The sequence below is a fragment of the Ictidomys tridecemlineatus genome, chromosome 9, assembly GCF_052094955.1.
Source record: "Ictidomys tridecemlineatus isolate mIctTri1 chromosome 9, mIctTri1.hap1, whole genome shotgun sequence".
Classification (NCBI taxonomy): domain Eukaryota; kingdom Metazoa; phylum Chordata; class Mammalia; order Rodentia; family Sciuridae; genus Ictidomys; species Ictidomys tridecemlineatus.
In genome coordinates, this window is record NC_135485.1 from 48,364,212 (window position 1) to 48,388,149 (window position 23,938).

At 31.2% G+C, this 23,938-nt stretch overlaps 1 protein-coding gene across 12 annotated transcripts in view; it reads right to left on the minus strand.

Moving 5' to 3' along the window:
- Nucleotides 1-3,424: 3,424 nt before the first annotated feature.
- The window catches only part of Epha5 (EPH receptor A5), a 333,364-nt gene continuing 312,850 nt past the window's right edge, over nt 3,425-23,938 (minus strand). For 10 of the 12 annotated variants that reach the window (XM_005331721.5, XM_005331719.5, XM_005331718.5 and 7 more), the window contains 3 exons: nt 20,159-20,352; nt 15,993-16,148; nt 3,425-8,094 (listed from right to left, as the gene is read on the minus strand). In XM_005331721.5, coding sequence (XP_005331778.1) covers nt 7,989-8,094; nt 15,993-16,148; nt 20,159-20,352 — 456 coding nt within the window. In that variant the 3' untranslated portion in view covers nt 3,425-7,988. Of the gene's footprint in view, nt 8,095-14,590; nt 16,149-20,158; nt 20,353-23,938 lie in introns of those variants that run through there. The other 2 variants (XM_040292351.2, XM_078021343.1) reach the window with 2 other exon arrangements.

Here is a 23,938-nt window from a genome sequence, read left to right on the forward strand (position 1 = left end):
GAGAAAACTAATGGAGATGATGGTGGAAGAGAGAAACTATAACTTGTAGGCAAAAAAAAGAATTATTTCTAAGTTCATGCCACTTAAGATGAAATAAAAAAAATGGTTTTGGATCTGTCATAAAAAAATGGACAAATAACATAAGTTTTTTGTTTTGTTTTGCATAGACAATGCTCACTCTATACAGAAAAGTGCATTCACAAACAGAACTGTTATTGGTAATTGCTTATGGTCTTTTTGCTACATATAAAAATCTTAATTTGTATTTATCAGATTTTTATTTAGAGATAATACATTTGGAAACTAGAGTCTCCACAATGGGCTCAATGGCAGAGGAAGAATAGGTAATAGCATTCTTTCCTTCTGTTTTAACTTTCTGCATTAATTTAACAAAGTATTTTCTTTTTGTTTATTACAAGAAAGAGTGCCAAAAAGAATGACAAAGTGCAAGTTTATAATCTGGAAGAAATATAAGTAGAGCCCAAAAGAAATTATAAGTATTTCAGCAAACATAGCAAGAGGTAGAAATCATGTGGCCCTTCCAGGAAAGCAAATGTCCCTGAAGAAGGTAAAATCTTACTATCTGAAATTGGATAGATGGAGCCTGACCTTCTTCAGTTAAGGTTAAGGTTACAGGAAAATGTTCAGAGATAAAAATATGGAAGATATAAATTTAGAAGGTCCATCATCTAGACATTAGAAGCTCCCAGGAGAAAGAAAAGAGCTATAAAAGAAGATAATAAAATAAAAATATATATAAAATTTTCCTGGACGGTGGATTTTATCTTTAAATTGGGGATATACCAAGTAAGCAGCAGGTAAAACAAGATGGGGGCAGGTGTTAGAAGTGAAGTTCCTGTGAGTTTCCAGTAAGAGGAAAAAGTTCACTGAGGTAGAAAGAGAAAAAAAGTGTCAAGAGACAAAGGATAACAACAACATCATAACCCCCCAAAAAACTAAAACCAACAAAAACCCAGCAATGCCCTCAAAGTTGTGAAGTAAAAAAAAAAAAAATAACTTAAGAATTTTGTAGCCAGGAAAGCCATCAGTCCAATGAGAGGGATCTGACAGGACATTTTAAGCAAAGACACAAAAATTGCCTCTAACATATTTTTCTGAGTTGCAACTGTTTTCCTTAGAGTTGGTACTCTTTTCCTCTACTGGAGATTAAACCTAGGATTGCTTATCCACTGAGCTACATCCCCAGTTCTTTTAATTTTTATTTTGAGACTAGGTCTCGCTACATTGATGAAGATCTCACCTAAGTAGCTGAGTCTGGCTTTGAAATTGCAATTCTCCTGCCTCAGCCTCTGGAGTCATTGGGATTACAGGTATGTACCACCACACCTGGCTATAACATATTTTTTAAAAAATCAAAATATAAAGCAATATAAAATATTGAATAATTCTGAAGTAAAGTTAGAGTAAAAGACACCATGATGCTTAAAAATCACAGCTATATTTCTAATTGTCAGATAACTGAGAAAAGCATTAGGACTAGGCTAAACTTGAACCTCTTGTTAAAACATCTTTGACTTAGTAATGATTGATAATTAAAATAATTTATTCACAATGAATGAATTTTATTTCATGAAAGAAATTTGTCACATATATAAAAATAATTAATTAAAAATATCTTCATCACTTATTATAGAGTGACATCTTTTACTTGGGATTTGGTGTAAATTTTTATTATAATAAAATAGTAACAAAAAGCTAATAAATAAAAAAAATAGTTTTGTTTAGAAATCCAATATCATAAAATTGCTTGCAATGCTCAATTAATTCTTACTGTCTGTAACTTGGAAAGAGATAGAAACTTCAAATTGAGTATCATCATAGTAAATTTGATTTTTTTCCTAAACAGTTTTTTTTTTTAAATAGGGAAGATTAAAGAATAACTCTTGCTCTGAAATAAATCTATAATTCAGCATTTCTGACAGCTTTATGTAGTTTATTATTTTTAATCTGCTAATAACTTATTTATTTTACTTTGGGTTTAACAACAACTAGGTAGCAAATTGCCTAGACACTTGATGTTCTGAGACTATAGCTAGAAATAAGTAACCTTTTTTTTTCAATTTCCTGAGCTTGTAGAAAATTGTAAGTCTATGCAATCATTTTGTAGTTGTTGCAAAAAATCATGACCTATCCTAGAATAAATGAATTACTTTGGGATGCTACTCAGTGGTAGAATAACAAATCAGATAAATTGTTTTTGATTACCAAAGTCTGACTTATACTCAAAACTAAACATGTTAGACTGTGATCAGTCAGATTCTGGTTTTCAACGCAAGATTTTCACTTTGCTTCATGAAAACGTGTAGCTATTTTTTCTCAATGCTTCTTATTTTTTGTGTCGTTTAATTTAAAAGGTGCTATAAATTATTCTGTTGTCTCAATAGCATGATTAACAATGTGGAGTCTGAGTAATGTGGTATAATTTTCATGTATTTGGTATAAAATAAACATGGGTTTCATTCTACCTTTGAAGAGTAGTCAGGTCTTGGGCAACTTCTTAACATCTTTGAGCTCCTGTTTCATCATCAGTAAAAGGAAGCAATAATATTCATATTTTCAAAGGTAAGAATGAAAAAGTTGAATACAGAATGGTGCATTTTCATTAAATTTTAATTTTTCTTTGCCACCCTATTCTCCTATCTGGTCAAGAGTAAATACAGGATTGGGGAAAATTTTCTTTTTTTATACAATCTTTACTTCTGTAGCAAAACAGAAGCAAGAATATTCTACTTGGTAATAAAGTACTCTGAAATATTTGTATCAGACTATTCACTAAAAGATTAAATACTATTCTTACTTTGCTGAGTTTTATGCACAGGCAAAGGAATTATGGATTATTTTCATGGGCATAGTGATATCACTTTATTATGATGCAGATACAAAGACTGAAAGTGTGAATCATTTCCTTGAGTGCAGCAGATTTTTTTGCTATGCTTTTTATAAAAAGAGACTTGTATGATATAATACTTACAAGAAGCAAGGAGGGTTTGTACTTAATAATACCTCTTCCTTGGGTAAGCAACTCCTCTTTCTTTAACATAGTAGCTGCATAGTGAAGAGAAGGACAGAGGCTGACACTGGTCAATAAAAGCTCTTCTTTGTAGATACTGCACACAGCTGTTTTTCTTCCAAGTTAATATTGTACTGTGCTGTCACAAATAACTTTTAATTGGGAGTTGTCATAGAAAGTTTATGTTCCATAATCTCAATTTCTACTTTCAAAAAATCATTCAAATGCAAAAGTTCGTGAAAATCTCTTTGTAAAAAACAAATCCTGGTGGCCTTTTAAATATATATAGCATAGGAAATTCAAACATTTTTATTAGAACTAACTGAAATCATTATACAAAGATTGTAAATTTAAAGTACTGGGAGAGGGTCAAGCATGACAGTCGGATTTAACTGTATTCAAAGGGTTTTTTTATTTTCTGAAAAAATATAAAATTTCATATCTTACACTACAAAAACATGTACACAAACCAAAAGCACATAGAGCTTCAAATGGGAAAAGAAATACAGAAATGCTAATCCTTCTTTGAATTAACTCTGAGACAGGGACTTCAGATATCTTGATGCCTATCATAGAATAAAATATGCTATGCAGCTGCTCTCACCTGCCTGAAACTAAGATAACATATCAACAAATGACTGAGTCTAAGTTTATTCTCAGACTATTATAAGTGGAATTTATACACTTTTACATAATTAATCGCAAAACTACAGCAGTCTAAAAATTCACAAATATGTTGACCACTCAAACTTCAGATAATAAAGCCCCCAGCAGGAATAACATGATATATTTTGGCCACCTTCAATTATTTCTATTAACATTTCAAAGAAAAAGCAACATTTGTTTCTGATTATTATAAACTTATTTTTAAAAAATGAATTGGTGTCTTCAAAGCAATAATAACATGGTCATTCTAAACAAGAACGTTCAGTCATTTATATGTGAAAAGACTTTTTCATAAATGAACAAGAAATGAAAAAAATTCTTATCTATTTCTTTTTGATACATTACTATATAATTAACAGCATAATAGAGAGAAAATATTCAATGTAACCAGCTGTGTTAGAGTTGAAAATAATGATGACTTATTCTAGTTATTCAGTTTCAAATAAAGCTAGCATTTGATTCTGTTTATTCATCATCATCGTCACTGCTGTCATCACCACCATATGGTACCTACTTTGTATTTATTTTGAGTTAAACATCTGGAAGGACATAAACAAAGACAGTTTACTATCACAATTAGCTTTCTTTCTTTTTTTCTTATTTTTAGAACAAACAAAATGAGAAAAGAACCTTATTTTACTATGCAACATTATACATCTGGTAAATTTCTAATACCTGACTCAATAGTGTTTGCTATCCATTACAGCCACAAAAGCTTCCAAAGGTAAATATCTATACTTGTGCTTCTGAGAATCCACTTCAAATGGGAGAAAGTACCGTGTTTCAAAATATTTTACTTTCACATAGAAATTAAATGCAGGTCATGCAAATGCATTAGTGCTCAATGTTGTAGTTTAAACTTGAGATATGAAATGGTGCCTTCATCATTGCACACTGGTCAAAACTCTTTCTAAAACAGAATTACAAATGTTTTGTGTTGTTTAGGCAACTCTAAAATGATGCTGATTACACATAGGTTTACATGAAATATTGGGGTACAATTTTTTTTAGTATTGGGAATAAAACCCAGGACCTTGCACATGCTAGGCAAAGCACTCTACTACTGAGCTACACTCCTAACCTGGGATATAATTTTACAGTGATCCTAAAATTTCAGAACACTGAGTTGGTGAATAAAATATATGAAATAAAAAGTCATGCACATTAACATTTTTAAAGATGGGACAATGAATATCTTTACATTTTTTACGTACAATTAATACATTTCAAAAAGAGGAACTGATTATGTGTCATATTACATGTGAGCAAATGGCAAGATTAGCAACAAATTATGATTGATAAAAGTAGTAATTGAGTGACTTCAACAGGTATCAATAAAGTGAAAATAACTCTCTGGACATACCTGTTTTTCAAAGTCTAACACTGAGAAAGACGATGCCCTAAAGATATTGCTACAATAAAATTGCATATTATTTGGCAAATCTATTGTATATGCTAAAATTATCTAATCTATGCTTTATTTTTGGTAAACTGATGGGTGACAAAATGAATACTCAATAGAATAAAAATTATACAATTGAGATTTTCAAATCTTGCCCTGAGTTACAGCCTCACTGTATTTCAGAAAATTGTCATGTTCTCCTCATTCTATTTCTCACAGGTATAGATGAGATTGGCTCTTTCCAATTGGTGACATATCCAGTGGTGAACAAATATTTTAGAAAATTATTCTTTCCTATTTTGGAGGGCAGAGTACATCTTATTTGAAAATCTCTTTATCTGTTCTAAAAATCTTATCAACATTAAAAAAATTCTCAACCAACTTGAGATACAGATGAAAGCTATATGGGGGCTATATAATTTTCAATTAGAATCCTTTTCTGAAATGAACACCAATATTGCAAAGGAGGAAAATCAACTCAATCCAAATTAATATATATTCTTTCTTTGTGTAAATGTGTAAATGTACATTGTAACTTCTAGTCACTTAAATATACACCACCCCAAAAATCCCAATTGGCTCTGAAAATACAAAGTTGGAAAACAATTTTGGAAACAATTTTATGTCCAAACAATATTGGCTTGTCCACCTGTTCTACAAACGTATAACAACTTTCTTTTTCAATTCTTAAGTCTTTTCCTACTTTGAAGTTTCTCAATTGATACTTTATCACTTAAATTTGCATTCTTTACAAAATTCAGTGTACTGAAACACAATCTCCAATTATTTTGTAAAAAAGGATTTAGTTTCAACATTTCCCTGTATTGAACAAATGCATCTTTAGTAACAGTAATGTCTATTTACTTGTGACTTTATCAAAACAATATTAATTTTCTCAACTTTCTCTGGAAATTTCACTAACCTAATAGAGCACACTTACAGCATAGTTTATATGGAGCCATGGTACTCTACAGAGATGGAACTCAATGCGTAATTTGAAAAGTATTTAGACCATTTCTCTCTCCCTTCTTTTTTGTTGCTGTTTTGGCTTTTTCTTGTGCTTTGACAAAATGTTACATTACAGCTTAAGTAAAGGGTGGGCAGGATAGAAAGAAGTTATTCCCCATAAGTTTATTCTTATATAAATCAACATTCAAGTAAAACAGGTGCTTAGGAAAAAGAGAGTACAATTAATGTAACACAAGTACATGTCCTATGGATTCCACCACTCCAAGGATACTCTGACATACTTACTATTACCATTGAGAATCATGAGTAAGTGATATCTAATTCAAGTACTCTGCTCCTTGAATGATCACGTGCCATTACATGATTTTAATAATGTGCAATAATACAGAACTTTTGTTAACAAAAGGAGCTCAGTTTTGTATGCTTTCTAATAAATTATGTAATTTTTACCATGGTTTATTTACCCTTCTTCACCAGGTATATTTATGAAACCTTCAGAAGATATGACTTATATTCCCTAATAAGTCCAATTAAATAATACTTCAGGTTGGTTCCTCAAAATAATTTCAATGTCAAGTAACTGAATGCAAAGTGAAATTACCAAATTAATAAACATCCATCAACAAAAAAACTTGAAATAAAGAAAATTCTGAAGGAAAAATATGTATTTTTCATCATCATTTCATTGCTTTGTTAGTATCAAAATGTCTAGAAATGAAGCACAATGGAAATGGTTGCAAAGGATTAACACTTAAGGGTGATCCTTAGTGCTATGTGCCTGGATTTAACAACATTAACAGAAGCCAGCACAGTTAAATCCTTCTATATCCTGCTGAAAATTTGCCCTTTGGTGTCAACTTTGCTTGACAAGATATTTTCTGGGAACCAGAAAGGTGACATTTCTTACAGGGGTGCAAGATTAATGGCGAGAAGAGCAGCATTGTCACAGATATCACAAAGTGTTTTTAAAAAGCCAAAGGGGATTTAATCTTATAGACATTTCCTGTTAGTGAATAAAGAGATTAGTAGCTTTCGGACACATGAGGGAAAAAGAGACACCAGCTTGTGTTAAATTTTGTTTTACTGCTTCCCTATTTTTCTTATTTGTAATACACTCTGGAACACTTGTCCTTATATGTTGCTAAAATTGAGACACTATTAAAATGCAAGCAGAATGATAATGCACACATATGCAAGCATACTCACACAATTCCAACTTAAATCAGTTCCCAGATATATTGCAAAATATACAATATATACACATTTATTACTAATAGTCTCTAGAAGAGCAACTAAAAGTAAATTTTATAACACAGAAAAATAAATACACACCCTGCATTGTACTTTTCCTTGATCAAGCAATGTGTTTATAAACTAGTTTCTATAACTTAACACCATGTAAATAGCATTTTAAAATTACAAAAGAAGATATGTATTAAGAAATAATCTAATCATATTGCTCTTCAATACACTTATGTAGACAATTAAGACTTGAAGTAAACTTCAGTAAACTGCAGCTTTTCTTAGCCCACAAATGGCTATAAGACTTTTCCTTTCAAGTAGATCCCTGGAAGTTTTGAAAGGGGCTGCCTTAATTTAGTCTGTGAAGGTGCTATATACTTGTATTTTCGTGTAAAAATTTTGTAGAAGTAGTAGTGAGGATTTTTATGTAACATAAGATAGTATTTTTGTTCTTATTTTCTGAAGGTCATTGTTGCTTCATGAAAAATGAAGAAACTGAGAGGAAGATATGGAGATTTTAGTGAAACACTGATTACAAATTCTGTGGATGAGACATAGCTCTCCTAAGGTTTAGAAATCACTGTTTTCCCTTTTTCCCCTTTCTTTTTGTTAAAATAAATCTCAGGGCTGTTTACAAAGTGCAGAATCATTCACTGGAAGAAGTGACATTAGCAGAAGTTACAATGGCACCATTCCATTCACCAGCTGCACCTTCATTTCTTGAAGGCTGTTCATAATCTTCTTCTGGTGACCGACAAGAGTCACTCCAAGCCGTCTCAAATCCCTGCATGAAGAAAGCACACATTGGATGTATGTATTGGTTCAATTTGTAGCACACCTCAAAATTTCACGCTGGGGCAAACTTCTTGCAGAAACTAGTAAATTTCAGTCCCAATTTAGACATTCAGGGTTCAAATATCAAAGGTAGTCTCTGAAATTGTACCTCTAAAAAACCTTTTTGCAGACAATGAAGTATCTATAACAGGCAATTATACAAAACATATTCACCCCTCTTGGTAAACAGAATGATTTTAATGACACAGAGTGGTGAACACACACATTTTCACATCTTACCAATAAGTATTGAACTTGAAAGGTTCTATTTCATTGAACAGTTTTAAAATTGTGAACCTATAACATGTGCATTTTTTTTTCATGGAGCACAAAATATTTATTTAAAATTTTACAGTCAAGTGGTTGAAGACTGAACAGTTTAAATGAATCATTCTATAAAATAATTATGTATAACAGATATACTTAGGGAATAATCATCAATACTTTGCTCTTATAACAATATTTTATGTTAATTTTTGCTTTGAACTCAAAATACCAGAGCTTTTCTCCTTTATCAAATAACATTTAAACTTTACTGAAATTTAGAGCTGAAGATTACACACTTTCAAAAAGTCCTTCAAACAAGATACTTTTCTTATGTTTTTTTTTAAACAAGCACATTATTCAAAGAAGATTACAAATGTTTAGATTTCTAAACTAGCCAGGCATATTATGAAGCTTCCTGCACCCATGCACCTATGATTTTTCAATGTTATTTCATAGAAACTTAAGAATGCTCTTCCCATAAAGTGTGTATTTGACAAATGTAATGATTCAGGTATAGTTAGAAAATAATATGCATTAGGTATAGGAAAAATGAGCATCAATAATTTAAAATGCTAAATGAAAAAAGTCATTTGGCATGTTATAAAATTGCTTTTTTGAAAAGATTAGGCTAATAATGAAGTATCTTTGCATTCAGTAAATGTTTTCATTTCAGATTTTTTTTTAGAATGTAGAAGACAATGACATTAGGATTTATTATAGGCAAAATTAAATTGTTTCAAATGAACTGAAAGGATTTTCTTAATTATCAGAGAATAAAAATTAAATTTACTCCATCTATATTGATATTGCAAAGAATTGCTTACTGAAATAATATCTTTTCTTTTTTCCCTTTATAGTTTCTTGATTTCCTGTGAAGGTTTTAGGAAATGACAAGTAACCAAAAAAATATTTTTAAATGCTATTGATACTTATGATGAAGATATATTTATTATTAAAATATGCATATTAAATTTAGAAATTATTACAGTTACAAGATGCTAAATCACAATATTAAATAATAATGATAGATGTGTCATGGAAGAGAATCATCAGCAAAACTTAGAAGCCAATAAATATTACTTTGAAGCAAAATAACTATTGTTAGTATAGTGATGAAATTGACTATAATAGGTAATGATAAACTAAGAATAAAAAACACTTGAATTTAATCTTGTCTCTTTTCAACTTAACAGAATTTCTCATGTTTGCTCCTATTAACATCATGAGCTGGACACTTCTGTGTTCTTGGGGGCTGTTCTGTATGTCATGGGATATTCAGCAGCACCCCAGCTCAACCCATTAGATAAAAGTAGCACTGTACCACCACCAATCCTTCCTTGTTGTTAAAAGAAAGAAAATGCCTTCAGACATTGACAAATGTTCTGAGTGGCAAAATCTCCCCAGGTTGAGAATTGTATCACTAAACATAAATATAATAGGTAGCACTTAATACACATCTCCTTCTTTGCTAGTAAAATATTAAAACCTAAGATATAGATTATTTTTAAAATTTCCATTTATGGATTAGTTAACACATTCTTAGAGAATTTAAGTCATTTGGCTACATGGCACAGTCAGTACGTAGAAAGAATAGAACCAAAACCAGTTACCCGATCACAAAATCCATACTCTTAATTTTTCATTGTTCTTAAATATGATTTTGAGCAAAGCCATGTCAAACTAAAATGCACCAGTTTATTCATTTGTAAAACCAGAAATTTGTACATATATCATCAAATATTGAAAATTCCATAAGAAAGAAGATATCTAAAGAAGGAAACCAAGCACAAACTTTTTTGATGAGACTATAGTAAGTGGATCTGTATTTCATGACAGTTTCCATTATGGGCTAATTAATATTATGTCTCCACATGTTTCATGAATCATGAAAAATTGTATAGATGTAGGTATTCATAGGTGTTCACTAGTACAGTGAAGATCAAAGTCAGGATAAAAAGAACAAAATTTAAATTTCATAACCTAAAAACCATCAAGTTCTGCAAAAAAATTTAATTAGGACTAGAATTGATATTTTAAAATATATGTTCTATCACATACTAAATTATATTTCTGAATCCAATCTGGGAAATATAAATATATATTTAAATACACATATGCATATCATTAAATTATATAATTCATAATTGTTATACTAATTATTAGAAATAATATTTTTGAGAATAACAATTACAGTTCTTAGTGACTTGAAAAAGTAATTCATAGATTTTTTCCAACTCAAACATCATGGAAATTTCATATACAATAAAAAAAACTTTAATTTGAAAGGAGTTTGTATGTATATGTTCCATATTCCAACTCCTGGTTGTTTGGTCGGAATAACATCAAATCTGTAGTTTGACTTATTTTTGTATCCACTGCATTAACTTATAAATATGACTTCTTTCTCTGGAAATGACTTGACCACACAAAGACTATAAATTTTTCCATAAAATAATGCTAAAGAATAAATGTTTTGAGGAATGGATTGATTAATAAATATGGTATAGAATTTGTGTTTAAGGGAAAGTAAAGTTTGCTTATTTTAGATATGTAGGTTTTATGTTAAAATCATTTCTATCTTTCCAGTGAACCAAGCATAAAAGTTTATTTTCAGATCAATTTATTGTTTGATGCTTCTCTCAGTTGCATATGGATGGTCAGACCACTAAAATTCATTCTGTACCTTCACTTTGCCTCTTTCTTCCTCCTTTGCACTTCCTTTCATTCCCCTCTCTTCAAAGGAGAAGTGGAGTTATGAAAATATCAAACTGCATTTTGCATATTGCCTTAAATAATGTGTGTCTTTAATGGGATGTTACTGTTTTTCTTTAAATCATGTCATTTGGAGGGGGTACCTGGTATTGATCTCAGGGATATTTGACCACTGAGCCACCTCCCCAGCCTTATTTTGTATTGTATCTAGAGACAGGGTCTCACTGAATTGCTTACCACCTCACTTTTGCTGAGCTGGCTTTGAACTGGTGATCCTTCTGCCTCAGTTGCTCTAGCTGCCAAGATTACAGGCATGTGTCACCTTGCCCAGTAGACTTGTCATTTAAAATATCAAATTAAGGACAAAAATAGCATGATTTTGAGGTAATGTGTATATATATCTCCATATAATATGATTTTCAGTGAAACGTTAGGGAAATATAAGATTTTTTTATTCAAGTTTACTTATTCTCAATAAGTTATTCTAAGTAGTTTCTTTAGAAACCCCTTCAATCATGTTTTTAATGGTACTTCCTTTGAGAATTGAAATGACATTAGAAACTGTCTACAGCACAAGTTAAATGCCCTTATTCTAATACTGATAAATGCATTATTGAAGTATTGTATTGTAAGTGGTTTGTCTCACACTCTTTATTACTTCCAACAATTTCCATTTTCTATCTAATGCATGCATTAAATGATCAGATTAGCAGTAATAATGACAGAAATTTGAGAAAAATATTTATATATAGTGATTATGTTCCTGCCATATATACAATGGTTTTTGAAAGAAATATTTGGAAATGGTGCATGTTACACCATTTTTCTCATTTTGTTTCTCTATGTAAGATATTTTTAGTTAGGTAATTTTTAGTGTGTCTCCCTTTTAAATGGGTTTGATCCTCAGCACAACATCAAAATTAATAAAGATATAAAAATATTCTATTAATTTCATGATGACCATACATAATCTTAATATCCAATGTCAATTCCAATGATGATAATCCTATTTACATATGTTAAGAATAGTGTTTTTATATAAAATAGTTTATATTTTATTGCCAACACATGATTTGTTTTAGAAGAGCTGCAAGTAAAATAAAATTCCACTGTTAGGATTACAATTCATCATCTTTTTAAACCTTTTTTTTCATGACTTTAAACAATGCGAAAACACTGTTTTATCATATCATGATTACAAACTAGTAGAAGAAAAAATAAATTATTATAAGAGGTGTCTAGCTGATATTTAAGTGAACTCTTGATTATTCAGGGTAAAATTAATCCATTTGTGGATGTTTCCTTTCTTTGCTCATTCTTCTCCTTTTTGCTAAACATACATACCTGGTAGCTATATTACTAGAATTTAAACTCATCAACATTGGCTTAATAGGAGAAGGGAGAAGAGAGATTAATGAACATTCACTAAAATCCAGTGTTTTTAGCTTCTTTTGTGGTTTTGTCATACAGTTCCATTTTTTTGGTATATTTTAAAAAAATAATCCTTATAATTATTTGTATAACTACTGTACAAGGTTGGTATATTTATATTTGGCAAAAGGAGATTTAATCATGGCCTATTAACATTTTCATTAGGTAATACATGGTAAGGGCTAGACTTGGATTTTTGCCTTAACTACATAGAACACCAAAGATATGGAATTCTCCTACACATGTATATTTTACATACTAACTTATGCATCTTGACTTTATTGATAATTTAATAAATCTAATTGAATTAATCTGCACACATTTTGGCTCTAAATTTGGAAAATGTCTATTTTAATATTTTAAGACTCAATTTTATGAACTGGTACTAACATGGATGCCTTTAGCTTGTATACAATTGGTATAATATTTGAATTCATTGGGTTTTGCTCATTTTTCTGAATAACCAAAAGTTGACAGTACTGGCTTGACAAGAAGTCAAAAAAGCAGCTGTGACTTTGTCTTTAATTCAGATCTTTGGAATCAATTTGAAACATGCCTCAGGCTTACAATTCCCTGTCAACAACAACTCAGTGCACTTATATATGATAGTACACCTTTTGTCATTACCGCACAACAGTTATTCAAATATGAAAACTGTACACTGATTAACATGGTATAGGTAGAGAGACCAACACACAGAAACAACTAAGGTTGAAAGTTATTTCATGGAATATGCAATGACTCCCAAATCTTCAAATTCTTCATGTTTCTGCATTCATACATATATACATGTACTGGCAAACAGTCCATAAAGAAATAAAACTAAAACTTCATGAAGTACATTTTTACCAAAGCATTATGGTTCTGAAAAACTGTGCTTTAACTCTTCTTGTTCTAAATCAACTATGAAAACAAATTTGATGTCAACAATTACAACAAATGTTTTATACATGGCAGTTTGAGCATTTGCTTTATTTAAAGTTGATTTAAATATTTTTCTAAACATTGACAAGAAATATGGATGTATTCTTGCATCTAATAGGCCACAACAATAACTCTAGATATAATATTTTATTATTTTATTATAGCATTATATGGGCTTCATAAAATTAATATTTACATATTTGGTGGAGAAGGTATGAAAAATCATTATCAGGCTGTCCTGCATTTTTGTTGATAATCCTTTTTTCCTTTGCTATTAATAATTAGTTTTTTTTACTAGGTTTTTTATTTTTATTTTTTTGTTGAAGAGCAAGAGAGATACACAGATTATCTTTTTTGTTTTATAAATTCTTAACTGAATAAATAACTGATTACTCCTCATTTTGTATGTTATTTAACATAGTGTCTTGATAAATATCTTCTTACTTATTAGGAAAACTGTGGATTCAAAAGCACAGTAAAGAAGAGAATATATATTTAGTGTTGCTGGATTCTCTAAGAAGTCAGTTTTACTGGCATTAGGATTTGTAGCCCTAATTCCTAGTAAGGAATATGTTAATGATTATGAGCCCTGGGAATTTAAAGCAGTGGACATCAGAAGACCAACATTGGCTGGACTGGAAATATACTAAGTCTCCTAGTTTTACCTTCCCCTTTTGGTCAGAGTAAATACATTAAAAGGCAAAAATATCTAAATGAGGCTGTATAGCAAGAAACAACAAGCTAGAGAAGAACCATTATAAGAAGATAGAAGAGGTTGTTAAAACTTGAGAAAGAAGACATACACAATGAAGAGAGTTTGGGTGATATGAAGAGCACACAGGAAAGTAAATAGCAAAGAGTAAGAAAAGTGAAACTATAATGCATACATACTCAGCGTATTTATAGTATTTGGAGGCCCCAAAGAAATACAACACAAATAATTAGTGCAAAACCATTCTGATTACAACAGTTCAGTCAATAAAGAAATAAAAACTAAGTAGATTAAATTATATATATATACACATATATATGTGTGTGTGTGTGTGTGTGTGTGTATACATATAAGAATAGATGCTATCTTAATAAAAAAGAGACATTGTTTAATGCAAATAATTTTATTATATATTTACAAGTAATCCGACATTGGGTAGAAGAAATACCTACAGTATCATTTTAATATAAAATGACAAATGACTTTAATAAATTAAAATGACCATTTTTACTGAAAAATTAAATAGCAATCATGTAAAAATAGTTTTAAATAATCAATAATTTTTTCTGTATACTATTTTAAATATAGCACACATGTCCAAAGGAATAATGGGCAAAGCATACATGTCATCAAGTAGGCATGGTCTGGCAGTGACAGTGAGGATGGGACTAAATGAGTCAGGAAAGCAAGCTGAGTGCTGAGTGGTTGCAATTTAGGTCAGTTTAGTTCTCGGTATGAAGTTAGAGAATGCTGAGAATGTGACATTAATTAGTGATAAATGATGGTACCCTGTTACCTTTTGTGGGGATGAGCAGTGAATTTAATGAATTAAAGAGTGGCAGAACAACAGAGATGGGAAGAGAACTCTTCAATGGTCCTATTTTGGGAAGTAATGATATCAAGACAGTGATTTAGTAGTTTAGAGTATTTTAACATTTTCTAATCCTTACAACAATATTTTAACCTTTGAGTTTGCAGGTAATTTGATGTAAGCTATCATTAATGGTAATGTAGTCTAGATGGAACCACCATTAGGACAGTTAATTTTCACAAATAACAAGTAGGCTAAAATAATTACACATACAGAGTATATAATAAAATACAAACAACTTACAACCTTAAATGATTTTATATTTAACTCTAGTGATTTTTATTTAATAAGATTTGATAAGCTTTATCTTAAACGTGCAAACAGAAAAGGGCACAATTGGTTCCACTGAGATTGTACCAAATAACAAATTGAAGGCAGGATCTAGGATATTCTTGGATTGTAAGAATATAAGATGCACCACTTAGACTTTAAATGAGATTCCTGCCAAGGAGGCTTTGATTAAGCTGTTGTTACCTGGATATTCATCGTAGAGAACTGAAATTTAGGAATATGTTTTGTTGTTATGTAGGATTAGCCACACCAATTGTGCTTACAGTTTGTTTTGTTTTGTATTTACATTCATATAACATAGGTACCAGTATAAAAACTTCTCAAGAAAACATCTTTTCCACAACACAAAATACCAGTACTTTGCAATGGAGCTCTTATTCCAATTATTCAAATATTCAAATGCTATTTGTTTGAAGCAAAAAAAAAAAAAAAAAAAAAAAAAAACACAAAGATACTGGTCACAAAAAGCATTAACCATGCAGTTGTTAACAATACAGGCTAAAAAAGATGAGGCTTCTTTGAAAACTGCCACACATGGACAGAGGTTAACTGATTTCCCTTGTTCTCATCCAGATTGGTTTCTGAACAATTTTTCTTGCCCCAGAAATTACATAAAAATTATCAGAAAAAAATTACTCACTCCAAGGTCACCTGAGCCACAGCGTCCATTGAACTGTATCCATTTTCCATGAAAATCTCTGTATACCGGCCCATCTTGATTGCTTCTAGCCATTCACCTACTGATCTATAGGCCCCAGATCCTAGAGGGCCATGTTCTGCCAACAAATTAGATACTCTAAAACACATAAAACATAAATATTAAAAGAACACTTTAATGCTTTTTTAAACAAAATTTACTTAGACTATAAATATAGTTACAGGGAAAATATACAAATGCTAACATGAAAGCAAATGGTTCAAAGTACATGACAACATAAACTCAGTCCACTGAGTACTTAAAAAACCCATGCTTATTTAAGTTAATATTTCAGGAAGTTCTGAAGCCATTTATTCTTTATTTTCTGTTCTTATATTAGGGTGATTGTTATTTCATCTAGAGTAAGTATCAGAACTTAGAAAATAAATTAATTCAAAAACATATAAAAATTGAAAATAACCAACCCAAACATTATTTGCTTTAAGGTAAACAAATCTGCAAACTTTGGTAATAATAAAAATGAGATATCAATGATGATTTCTAGAAATGCATCCAAAAGGTACCTGAAAGTAAAAAATAATTTACATGCTCATAAATTGGAGATTACCTAATTATACTGCAACCATAGGATACAGAACACAAATATCTGTCTTTGTACTCATAGTATTTGCATTTATCTCACATTCAATTTACTTTTCAATCCACTTGAGTGTGGTTTCTACAAAACCCAATTCTTGATTGAGTTAAGGTGAGCAATAATCTATTTTGTCAAAATGAATGAACCCTTTTAATCTATAAAATGACTGACCTGTATGAAATAAACAACCATCACCATTACCATAGTTCTCCTGAAATCCACTCTATCTCAACATTGTTTTGAATTAATATTCTCTCCTTTTTTTATGGGGGGGACGATTTTGTGTTCCTACCTACTCCTCAATCTCCTTTGACTTTGACTTTCTCTTTGGCTGACTTTAAAATTTGGAGGGAGTCAGAACTTATCCCTATGTCTTCACTAATTGAGTTATAACTTCACTGTACTCTAGTCAATTTTACTCGCTGTCATGGCTTCAAATGTCATCTGTTTTTCTGTTTGTTTGTTTGTTTGTTTTTATCTCCACACTAGGTTTCACATTTCTCATAGGAACATCATGCCAGCATGTCTGATACTGCAGTCCTCATCGTTCCACACACATCTCCTACACTCATGATCCTCAATATAATAATACAATAGTGTACCTTGTCTTCACTCTCCTTGCAATAAATCCACAGAATATGCACATAACTCTCCATTCTACCTTGAATACACTGATATCTGACCACTTCTCTTTCCTCACTACTTTATGGCACCTTTTATAGTTTTGTCCCCCCAACAACTTAAGTGTTGAAGACTTAGTCTCCAATGCAGCAATGTCCAGAGGTGGGACTTTTGGGAAGGGATTCAATGATGAGGGCTCTAATGTCTTCAGTGGATTAATGCATTTGATAGACTAATGCCAAAGTCTCGGCTTGGCACAAGATTCAGGAGGCACCCACACTTTGTAGATTCAAACAGCAATTCTTTATTCCAGCTCTCACACCGCCTCCACACAGGTCCAGGGACAATCGCGTTCTGCCATCTCCCGCACAATCCACCTACTCCACGAGGCTCTCTCCAAATCCCCTTTTAATCTCACGAGAACTCAACGGGAACAAGCAGCAGGAACACCCTAATCCCAGCAATAATCTTCAACTTCCAACTTCCCTAAAACCCATTATCTTAAACTGGCAACGCCTTAAACTCAAGGAGCCGGTTACTTCCTCAAACCTGATCAGCTCTAAACCCGGATCCACCTTGGTCCTTGAGCAAGGTCACCTCATTAAAGCATGCATGCAATGTCCCATCTAATGTCCTCTAAGCAGCATGGGGTATGCTTGGCAAGGAAATTTCGATGCGTCATTCCTACTTGGTAATGGCCCTCAGCAGACTAATAATTTGGTGGACTACTGGTAGGAGGTGGAAACTGTAGAAAAGGTGGCTTCTAGTTGGCAGTAATAGATCACTGTGGTGGGGAGCATGCCCAAGAGAACCGTCTTGTCCCCTAACCCCTTCCTTTTCTTTTCTTCATAGTGACAATGAGCTGAGCTATTTTCCTCTGCCGTTCCCTTCCACCACGATGTTTCTTCTTTTGGATTGAAATTTCTGAAACTATGAGCCAAAATAAATCTCTTCTATAAGTTGTTCTTGTTATGTATTTGTATCACAGTCACGAAAAACTGACAAACACAACACATATGTCTCACTTGCACAGTCACTAATGCCTCCAAGTTATCTTTTTGACTTCTACTCTCACTCTCTACTCCAAAATTGAACACAACTGTTTTTGCAACTTTTATTTTGTTCAATATCTCTCTCCTCCAACTGTGTGTTGGTAGCATAAAAGTACATATTTAGGTCTATTTACCTAATGCTGTATAATCAGCATTTAGCCAACAGTATGACATGGACAGAATGGTGTGTATTTGTTGAATAATTAAATGAATAAGTTTCAGTAATTCTTAAATATTATGCAATGGGTTCCAAATATTGTTTGAGATAGAAATTTAGGAGAAAATAGTTGGAAAGTATGACTTTGAAGATGAAATGCAAGAGTTTCAATTTCTGGTAAAAACAAGACCTACAATATGATAATAGAAAAGAGAGTCTTAGTAAGTTAGAACTCAAAATAATTGAAAGAAATAATTCCAAGAAACTAAAAGATGTTGGAAAATCATCTTATTGAAACCACCAAATCTTGTGACATGAGTAGGGGAGGAAAAAACAATAGTGAACCAGGAACTAATGACTTTAAGACTTAGGATTTGCAGATGACTGCACAAAGGACAGTATAGTGTGAAAGCCAAACCTGCTCAAACAAAAACTAGCAAGCCAAATTCCATGTATTAAGAAGAAAATGTGTAAATTCTTAAAAACTTTAAACTATTCTCAAGCTCAATGATGATGGCCAAGCAATTTAATATAATTTAGAACATTAACAATTTCTTTTATTATTTCCTCTCCTATGTCCATATGTGACAACATAATTCAAATAAGCAGAAAAGGCTTAATAATTTACATGACAATAGGCGATTTAAGATTAGACATTAGAGAGCAACACACAGAAAAAAAATTTTCTATGAAAATTCATTCTGCATTTGTTACCTCAGGAAGTCAATGATGCCTTAACAGATTTTGACAATTCTTCCTCATTTATATTTAAAATGACCTTTAGTCTAGTAAGCAAATGCTATGTCAGAATCATAGAACTTATGTAACTTGATCCACAAATTGTTTCTCATTTAGTTCACGCTAACAGGCAAACAATTCAGTTATCTGCATAATATTATTTCTTGTCAAAATAGACAACTGCTTCAATCACAGTTAAAACAACAACCTGGTAAATTTTCTAGTTTATAATCAAACTGATATATATTAGAATAAAATGGCAGTTTTTTAGATAATGAAAAAACATAATTTACAAGTGTGCCACACTATTAAATGCATTTATGCTGCCATTCAGAAAAGTAGAAATACGAATATTTGCTCACACAAATTTTCTTCACAAGATTACTTATTTGTCAGCTTTAAATCTTGCTCAAACTGCCCACTAAATGATTAACCAAATAATCTTATGTAACCGAATATGAGCAAAATGGGTATCTAAGTTTTCAGTACTCATAAAATAAAAACACTAAACCTATTTATATTTAATTACAGATGCTAAAATGTATTCTAAAGAAATAAAAGTGTAATTTTGGTTAGACATTTCTGGTTTAAAATATAAAATATATAAGGTTTTAAATGGCCTTTCTTTATTCCTCAATCTACACCTATCCTCCAAAAACATACAAAAACACACCACTTGAGTATTATCTTTTTATTGCTACCTGAATGTAGCTAATTTTTTTTTTCCTGCAACAGGCACATTAATTATCACATCGGGTAACAATGCTTTTAAGTATTATCACATATTTCCTTCATTATAAGACAAAAAGCTATATTCAAATAAATCAGTGTCTTACAAATTCATAGATTAACATGTATGTAAGAATGATTTAATTGATGAAATATTTGTGGCATCTTTCTGAATGAGAAACATTCAGTGAAATTGCTCAGGTCTGGTTTTTACCTGCTTGAAGCATTAACCAGAGTTTTCAGACTACTTGGGTTGCGAATCAGCTTGTCCAACATGTTGACTATTTCATCAAACTTGGGCCTGCTATTCCGGTCTTTCTGCCAGCAATCCAGCATTAATTGATAGAGAGCAGCAGGACAATCCATGGGGCTTGGCAGACGGTAGCCTTCCTCTACTGCTTTAATCACCTGTATAAAGCAAAACAGAACCAGTCCTCAACAGCATAATAGAACAGAATAAATTGAGAAAATTCCTACTTTCATTCTCATTCATTCTTTCAGCTTCAGTAATAACAAACCATCACTATTTTATTTCATAAATCCACAATTATTTTCATTTGCTGCAAAATAAAACGACATCATAGTATAAAAAAGATAGTCTTTCTTCACTTATTATAAATAAAACAAGCAGTTATCATTTTAACCTAAAATCTTGGTGAAGGTTGATTTGTAAAATTAATTGACATAAAAATATATGCATGTTTTATTTAGTTTTGCCTTCTGAAATCAAATAGAGATTCAATTTTCTAGTGATTTCTCAGAAAAATTAATGTATTTTTAATGAAAAAATATGTGCAGACTCACATTTTTTAAGTAATGGAATGAAAATTTTACTTCAAAAGAGATTTTGGGTAGTAAATGATGGATAAGTCAAAGGTTAAATTAGCATAACTGTCTCATGTATCATTTAATAATGTCAAGGTCTGACTGTTTATTTTCATCTACTTGTTTCTGTCAGGAGTTTGGAAAGCTGTCTAGTAGCACAGGCGTTATAAACATCACTGGTTTTTAATGCAACCAGAGGTATCATTAGCAGTCTAATTGTGAGACTGTTTTTACCAAAAACATTTGTAATGTTCCTGCTGCCATCAACATATCTTAACTCTAGAAGAGTTTTATTCGTGCTGCTGCACATTAACAACACAATTTTTATTCAATTACGAAAATGATAATAGTTGAATGATACCAAAAATCAATATTAATGGATAAAATTCTCAAAATCCTATTAAGAATATATCATTAACAAGTTTAACTATATTTTTCCACACACAAAAAAATTAGATTAGATTTGATAAATGAAAATAGAAGTATTAGCACAGGAACTTTAGAAAGATCAATTTCAAGGATTGGAAAGAAATAAGTTTCTCTGTGAGAGAAATTGACATTTGAACAAAGACAGTGGCAGATGGAAAGAAGACGAAATGGTAGATTTAAGAGACACTAATGACCCAAGAGTAGAGGGGAGAGGATAGCAGAGATCACACAGTTCAAGCCCATCACATGAACAGTTATTTCTGTTAACTTGAGGTGAGCAAATTTATGGAGAGAGAAAATGTTGTCAAGTATAATTTGAGATTTCTTTGATCGGAGGTGAATGGGGAACACCCAGATGGCAATTTACAGGAATCTGGCTAGAGCACAGGAGACATTTGGGCCGATAATATAAATGTGAGGGTCATCAGCACTGGGTCACAGCTTGAATTTGGTGTAGTTTACATCTCCCTAGGAAAAGCTTCCTAAGAAGTACCAATAGTTAAGTGTAGACTGAGAAATAAAAGTACTTTGAAAATAAATATTCACAGAAGTAGATGGATAAATACAGACAAATGACCTAAGTTACCACCTTAGTTAACTTACTTAACTCAAAAACAATATAATCAATTAAAAAGCAAACCACAGAAAAAAATATTTCAACTACTACTATAATATATGTAGTACACTAAAGCTGATGTATATTGGGAGATCAAATAATAAAGAAAAGTGAGATACTGATTAAACATTTACAAAATATATATGTTTTGTAAATATATTAGCATTTTATACCTATATAAAATGCTAAATGAATTTTGAGAAAACATTTATTCTCAATGTGATAAAATAAATATTAAAAGAATAAAATGGCCATTTGCCCTCACATATTAATGGAAGTTCACTTATTCATTAGTTTGCTTATTATAAGACTCCCCATTGCAGATAGAATTATTCTCTTTAATAGCATATATGTACCAATATAATAAGTCTTATTACAGTTTTGATTATTAAATATTTTTCTTCAGTGAAAATTTATTTAAAATATAATTTTTTTCATATTATGGTATTTTCCCAAAGCTGCTATTAATTACTTCTATGTTTTTCTTTAGCTCTACTAGGGCACAGTAGCACATACCTATAATCCCAACTACTGAGAAACTATATGCAGGAGGATTGCAAATTCAAGAACACCTTGGCAAATTACCAAATTCCCCTATTAAAATAAAAAAGAAAATTGTCTTTCCTCTCTGGAGCAACTAGTCTTTATATGTGACTACAAAATGAATTAATCAAATTAAATTCATTAGTTTTAAAATAACTTAGTAAGTTCTATGGTTTGAATAAAGATCATCTGCGGAATAGAAAATATTAAAAGGTGGTGAATCCTTAAGAGGTTGGACCTAGTGGAAGATGATTATTTCATGATGGCTTGACCTTTAAATGTGATTAACACAGTTCCAACACGACTGGGTTAGTTTTCTCTAGAGAAGATTGTTATAAAGCAAAGCCATTCCTTGTGCTTGGCTTCCTCTGCATGTAAGCATTTCTCTTTCCTCTTCTCTACTATGTTGTGTTGCACCTGGGGGCCCTTCACCAGAGGACTTGGCACCATATTGTTTGGATTTTTTAGCCTCTAGAATCTTGGGCTATATAAATATCTTTCCTTTACATGCTAACCACTTAGGTATTCTGGACATTTTAGGTATAAAATGGACATAAATTATATGATTTATGAAGTTATTTCCAAAATCTATTACTTAATCAATTCTGTTTTCAGGTAAATTTAGATTTAGAAATATAAATATCTTGTCTCCAAGTTAACTTAGAACTTGACCTCAGTATATATATATATATATATATATATATATATATATATATAAATTGATTAACCTTCAGAACTGATTTTTAAAATAAATTTAGAACTATAACTTAAAATCTTATATTAAAAATTTCTTAATAATTTTTCTTTTCATTTTATTTTTGTTTTATTGTTTTGGAGAGAAATGAAAGACATCAGTATTCTGGTAGTTTAGGAAATGTTGAAAAACTACTAATGTATAATTTTTTAGGCTATTTATTTTAACATACAATTTATAGTATGTACCCAAATGAATCATAACCTCAGTGATTACTATCATCTTTGCTAATATATGTTGTTGAGATCAACAAAGAAAAGAAGGGAAAAAGAAAAAGGCAACTATAATTTTTTTTAAAGAGAGAGTGAGAGAGGAGAGAGAGAGAGAGAGAATTTTTAATATTTATTTTTTAGTTCTTGTAGGACACAACATCTTTGTTGGTATGTGGTGCTGAGGATCGAACCCGGGCCGCACGCATGCCAGGCGAGTGCGCTACCGTTTGAGCCACATCTCCAGCCCGGCAACTATAATTTTTAATCAAGTTCAGATGTACTATATCTGCAATACTAATATCAACTGTAAATTTTCTTGACACTAAAATGTAAAGCAATGGTCGGAATACAATTTAAAGAAGGCTGTGTCTTCCTTCAAACCTCAAATCCTAACACTGAGCCACCAACATGGCAATATTATTTTGGTGGCAAGTTAACTATGTTGGATTCCTTCAATCACGTAAACATTAATGGGTTCATCTTCTCAGATATATTTTTCCTAGAATATGATGTTTGCTTGCTTATTACACCAATAGAGCTTCAGCCATCACTGGGAGCTCTGGAAGTCTTGATCCACAAACATGATATCCAATACAGCTTATCACTCAACCAGAC